The sequence below is a fragment of the Myotis davidii genome, unplaced genomic scaffold, assembly GCF_000327345.1.
Source record: "Myotis davidii unplaced genomic scaffold, ASM32734v1 scaffold496, whole genome shotgun sequence".
NCBI lineage: Eukaryota > Metazoa > Chordata > Mammalia > Chiroptera > Vespertilionidae > Myotis > Myotis davidii.
This window is the reverse complement of record NW_006289398.1, coordinates 7,331,305-7,337,686: the sequence shown is the minus strand read 5'-3', so window position 1 is coordinate 7,337,686 and position 6,382 is coordinate 7,331,305. Positions and strand designations below refer to the sequence as shown.

Below are 6,382 nucleotides of genomic sequence, written 5' to 3'. Positions count from 1 at the left end.
ATCGCACCTCTGACGACGAGAAGCTGCTGGCAGAGGCTCCTGCTGTCACTTCTGCCTCCCGTTCCAGGGACACATCTTTGTGTCAAACCCTCCTTGTAAGGAAAACTCAGCCCAATCATTTCTCACCAAGCGCCTCACACACACTGCTGCTTATTATAGGGTCATAAACACTAGCCTAAGACCCACTTAGCATTTGGACAGGAAACATGTCTACAATCCCTGAAGAATACACTAGAAGCAAGCAAGGCGTTTAGAATGCTTTAATCTTTCCAGTCAACACCGTCTGCATCAGTAGCTGCAAAGCTGTAGCGTTAGCATCTCTCATAACTGGTCGGTGAGGGGTTTTCAAGGACGGGAGTAAGAACAGAACGACAGGAGGTACAAGTACTGGGTTTCACACTTCCGTTAAAAACTCAAATCAAAACTGCTTCTCTGCATTGAAACTCTATCAGAACTTGAAGCTGCCGTGGCTTTAATCCCACGACTCGTCATCTGCTGGGTTAGGGATTTGTGGAGAGGAAAAGCCTGCTGTGGTCAGAGTGCTCTTGCCACGGAAATTCTTTAAAAGAAAGAGAGAGAGAGAAAGAGTTAGTGTTCTGACCACTTCAGGCTATAGGGCCCAGACGCGAGCAGGTAGCGTGAGTCTCCAGGACCCAGCTCTGGGGATAAGGCCCAGCTCCACCTGGGAAGTCAAGGAAAACACTTCAAGCCAATAGTTTTGGCAAATGGAGAAACTTAAAGCTCTGACACCAATGAGTACGCACAACTATTTCATGATTTGTATGCTGTTTCTGTTGCCTAGAAACTGACACCTCAGAAAAGATGTACAACTCATGTCTCTAGGACTGTATCTTTGTAATAATGTGGCAAGAATTCCCAAAATAAAGCATTCCTACAGGCAGTTCAAGCGATATCAAATTAGAATTTAAAATGCCAGCACACTTGGGGAAAGGGGGGCTTCTGAGTATAAACCTTGATGTTAATTCTGCACCTTTAACACCAAAAATACCTATAGATATATGACATTTTAGAGAAATATTACAGTAACCTTCAGGTAGAACAGTAATGGCTCAGGTAAACGCTGACGGTTCTCGGGATGTCACAGGATCAGGCACATTCCACGGAGTGACTACAGCCCCGTTCGAGCTGCCCTCACCAACCTTCCTGGTGTCCACCGATGTGAACACGCTCTCTCTGCTGCTCCCACTGAAGCCGGGCACGTAGGTACTGAAGGCGATCTCTTCCAGCCATGCGGGAACGTCCTGCTGAGCCTTTAAAACAAATGTACTTCATGAGCCACAGGCACCGATGCAGCCTCAAAGACTGCCCTCCGCTTTCCTGAACGCCCCTGCCTGTGAGGCGCCGACTGCCCCGCTGACGTGAGAACACTCGTGCAGCTGGAAGACGGGACACTCACATCCGACAGCACCTTCACGAGCGGCTGCGCCAAGTGCCTGTCCGACTCGGGATCAAAGAAGGAGACGGCTCTGCCGGTGTTGCCACAGCGGCCGGTGCGCCCGATGCGGTGGACATACTCGTCGATGGTGGAGGGAAGGTCAAAATTGATCACATGCTGAACGTTTTCAATGTCCAGCCCCCTGGCAGCTACGGAAGTAGCCACCAGCACGGGGCACTTCCCGCAGCGGAAGTCTCCCAGGGCCTGCTCTCGCTCTCTCTGTTCCCGGTCCCTTGGAAGAAAGGCAAGCACATATTTTTGGACAGCTCTGACAAAAACTATAAGGAGAGCCTTTCAAGTTTGACGTGTGAATTTATTTTTACTACCAGTAAAAACATCTGACACTAAATTTCTTTTTAATACGAGCTACATATGACATTAATGTTCTCTCACATACCACGTATCACACAGTTCCCACAATGCTCTGAGGCTGGAACACCATCCCCAGTTGCAGATGGGGTGACAGCTAAGACATACAGACTGTAAACTTGGATGACAAATGCCAAGTCTCATCTATTAATCTCTATTAATAATCTTTCTAGTCTTGGGAAAAACACGACACTTGATTAGAATACTTTCTTAAAAAATACAGGTTTCTGGCAAAGTATAACCTCAGCATCCTACGCAGTCACTGATAATATTTTACACGTACCAGTGGAGGACCAACAAGCCATGTTAGCGCGTTGTAAGCATGCAGTGCACCAAGGAGATTAGATTCGGCAGAGGGAGCCCTGGCTCTGAGCACCAGGCCCGCAGGGGTCCTTAGAGGAGGCCCCACTCCTGGGGAGAAGGAGCCCTAAGACAGGCCTTACCTCCCTCGTCCCTGACACTTAGTTCTAATAAAACCTTGACATGAAGATGAAGAAGAACATTTAGGTTTTGAGAACTCTGAACACGAATCCTAGGATTCTATCATATTCGTTATATAGACTCATGTTTCTGAACAAATGGCAAGTAGACACCACCACCCTTCTAGGAAGTGGTATTAATCTACTCACCCATGAATGCTTGTTGTTGATATTTTTTCTTGACAAAGAAAAGTGGCAATAAAATCTGCTTTTTTCTTAGTTTCAACAAAGACCATAGCTCTTTCATCACCTACAATGAAAGACAATGAAACTATGACTAACATTCAAACCAAAAACTCAGGAAAAGGAAAGGGAGGTGGGTAGGAAAACTTCTCGTCCATCACTTCACTCTCAGCACCTCGACCAACCGGCCTGGTCGCTATCAGGGACACAAATATCCTCTCATGGGTTGGGCTGGGGAGAGAGAGAAATCCAGCTTGAATCAGCAGTTAAAGTGTGCACCGTACATTTTTGAGGGGCACCCTGTACATAAAGACCAGGTACCTTTAGAAAATGCTTTCTTTCTCTTGCTCATTTTTGGAAATCAGATGGTTTCTTGCCTTCTTCTGCCTCTTTCCTTTTTTGAGAGAGCTACTACACGGGAGGAAGGTGGGGGAGGAGAGCGGGGGAGGGAGGACGTGCAGCCTGTAACACGCCTGCGAGCCCGAGAGGCAGTATGTGGCCCTACAGGAAGTTTTGTTTCCAGGTACAGCCTGCAGCTCCTCCCTCACACTAAGAGACACAGTGGATGACCTTCCCTAAGAGCTGCTCTGGGGAAGGGGAGCTGGACTTCTCAGCAGTATATTCTGAAGAAGCAGAGTTGGGTCTTTCAGTCCCTTCCAGCTCTAAAACGCTTCCGATCGATGACCACAGGAGGCCTTCAGAAGCAAAACGGGGAGCTGGAAATACAGCAGAGCTCACTTGGGGTGGAGCAGAGCTTGATGTAAAAATATGTTACTAAGCTTTTCTATTTTCTAAAACAAACAAAAACCCCCTATTTTTCTGCTGGAATAGTTTTTAGTCAAATACTGTTAAGCAAAGTCTCAAATCCTTCCTACTTTTAACCTTTATGGAGGAGAAAGGACTATACTACTATATAATTTACACAGAAAACTGAATCATAAAAACAGCTTTAGAAAAAGAATGAAAATAAAATTAAAACTCATACCAAACAATCCTTAAGAGTAGCTTTAACAAATGAGAATCGTAACAAAGATAACCACACCAATGCCAGCACCTGTGTTCCGCAGGGTCTCGACCAGCTTCTCTCGCTTGGAGTACTGGCCCACTTGGAGGACCGTCTGCTGGACATCTGTGCATGCTCCACCCACTTGTCCAACAGCAACAAACAAGTAGTTCAGTTTTAAAAACTCCCCAGCCATCCTTGAAAGACAAAAGATTATTCCTTCACTTAACCTCTTCCATTAATATGCAAAATATCTGCTAAAATCCTGCAAGACAGATCATAACAACTACACTATAAGGTGAATACTTATATCATCCAAATACTACTTTTAAAGATCAATATAAAATACTAAGGTTCTGCAAAATACATAACTACTAGTGAAAAAGTTTGTGTCAAATAATGGACATAGTAATTCCAACTGCATGTGCTGACCACGCAAAACTATAAAATGTGTGTACAACAATAAAAAGTATGCTCCACTGAAATGTAAGCTTATGCAAAAATTCTGTTCTTTGCTCATTGATTTTTATCACGGAAAATACTCTTTATCAAATTACTAAACTTCAAACGAACTCTTAGGAGCAAACCAGACCATAGGTCAGTGCGTGTCACATCGTGATGCACAGAAAGTCATACTTGAACAAAACTGGGCCAAAAAGCGAGATAAGGGCCCAGAGGCCAGGCCAGGCTGCTCGCCCAATAGCTGGGCACCAGCATCTTGACAGGCACAAGGTCACCCCGAGACCTGGGAGCTGGAGAAGGGGCCTGGCAGTCACACAGCTGCGTCTGGGGGATGAAGGGCAGGTCCAAATCTCAGTCCCCTCTCTCCCCTTGTTCTCTAGCTGCCTCCTCGAGTATCTGAAAATAGAGCAAACTCAGCCCACCCAGAACCTTCACCAATCACTGCTGTGCTTTCCCCTCACCTGTTCCCCACCAGAGAGAAGAGAAGAGCTTCCTTCTGATCTACCTCCATCCAGCAAGCACCCTCTCATCCATAAACCCTGACAGCATCTGCAGTTCCTTCCTGTCCTTCCTCTTCCTCATCACTGACCACACGTGAGCGCCTGAGCCAGGCACACCTGGGACTGGGCACTGGGAGCACAGTTCCTTCCTGCCCATCCTCCTCCTCATCACTGACCACACGTGAGCACCTCTGCCAGGCACACCTGGGACTGGGCACTGGGTGCACAAAAATGAATATGATGGTCTCTGCTTCTGAAGTGCTCACATTGATTTATATAAAAATAATTACTATACTTTTAAAATGTCCAGTTTAATGTTCACACATTTTAATAATTATATAGTATTTTAATGTATCCTGTATAATAAAGCAGTAATATGCAAATTGACCATTACACCCTCACACAAGATGGCCACCCCCATGTGGTCAAAGATGGCCACCACAAGATGGCCAGCAGGGGAGGGCAGTTGGGGGTGATGGAGCTGGCAAGGGAGGGCAGTTGAGGGGGACTAGGCTGGCAGGGGAGGGCCGTTGGGGGCAATCGGGCTGACAGGGGAGCAGTTAGGCATCGATCAGGCTGGCAGGAGAGTGGTTAGGGGGTGATGAGGCTAGCAGGCAGAAGAGGGTAGGGACAATTAGGCAGGCAGACAGGCGAGCGGTTGGGAGCCAGCAGTTCCGGATTGTGAGTCGGACATCCCCCAAGGGGGTCCCAAATTGGAGAGGGTACAGGCTGGGCTGAGGAATATTCCCCCCCCCCCTCAAGTGCACAAATTTCATGCACCAGGCTTCTAGTTTATTATAACAATCTAGTGTTACAAAAGCATCTATTGAACACTTCTTGCATTCCAATAAATGTACAATGTTTTAAATAGTTTAAAATGATGTCTATTTAGAAGAGTCTTCGAGTTTGAAGCTTGATCTGAGGAAACAGCAAGTAAGAATGTGAAAGAGTAATGAGGCAAGGCATTCCATGCCAAAGGAGAGGAGAGATGAGAACAAATACCGAGGAGGATAGGATGTGACTTGTCCAGCCACAGGACACCGCTCACAGACCAGAAACAAATGATTCCAGGTAAGCAAGTGGCAGGTGAGGCCGATGGTCATGTGTGAGCATTTGAAAGCTGTTATAGTCTGCGGGGATGGGAGACATGCAAGGGTTTATTTTGAATCAGCGTCCAAGAGGGTCAGACTTCGTTTCAGAATTATCTTTACTGCGAAAGTGGGGCTGAGGGAGGGAGGCAGGTTGGAAAGCTACTGGCAACAAGCAAAGGAAAACTGGAAAGGCTCTAAATTACAGCCGGGAACAGAAGAAACTAACAGATTCGAAACATTTTAGGGATAACTGCCAAGTTGAGTATTGTTCAAGGGCAGTGACATAAAGGAATGTGAAGGAGGATTCAACATAATTCAAAGGATTTGGGCTTAAAAAGACCATGATCCCAATAAGGAGAACTTGGAAGAGGAGGCTGAAGAAGGGGTCAGCTTTGGACATGAGGCACAGGAGTTGCTGGTAATCCATCTGCTGGGGTCCAACCCCAGCAGGTCCAGGAGTCCCCAAAGGTGTGGACGGAGTCGGCGAAGAAGGAATGACATGGAGGCAGCGTTCAGTTGATCAGCATAGTGAGGTTCTCTAGCCAGGTTCTGTGTTTATTATCCTGTCACATCTGTATTTATACCAGTTGATTTTAATCCCATCCATTCTATTCCAAAGGTTAGGGTGTTTGATATCTCCTTTCCAAAGCCACTACTCTACTGTCCTGTTAAGCTACAAGGAAGTAACTGAAGGAGATTATCCTAAGTGATTGTTTGTAGTTAAAGTGATTAATTACCCGCCTGGCACTTAATTAAGAGGTTTTATTCCCTCCCTAACTTCAGGGGAAAATCCCTACCTGGGGAAACAACCTTTCTCAGAGAGGTGACCTTAGTTAAAC

The 6,382-nt window shown here is 46.3% G+C and overlaps 1 protein-coding gene across 1 annotated transcript in view; it reads right to left on the bottom strand.

Moving 5' to 3' along the window:
- Positions 1 to 251: 251 nt before the first annotated feature.
- DDX4 (DEAD-box helicase 4) overlaps positions 252 to 6,382 on the bottom strand; it is a 33,703-nt gene continuing 27,572 nt past the window's right edge. The window contains 5 exon segments of the mRNA XM_006761782.1: positions 252 to 559; positions 1,161 to 1,271; positions 1,418 to 1,688; positions 2,455 to 2,554; positions 3,542 to 3,687. Coding sequence (XP_006761845.1) covers positions 473 to 559; positions 1,161 to 1,271; positions 1,418 to 1,688; positions 2,455 to 2,554; positions 3,542 to 3,687 — 715 coding nt within the window. The 3' untranslated portion in view covers positions 252 to 472.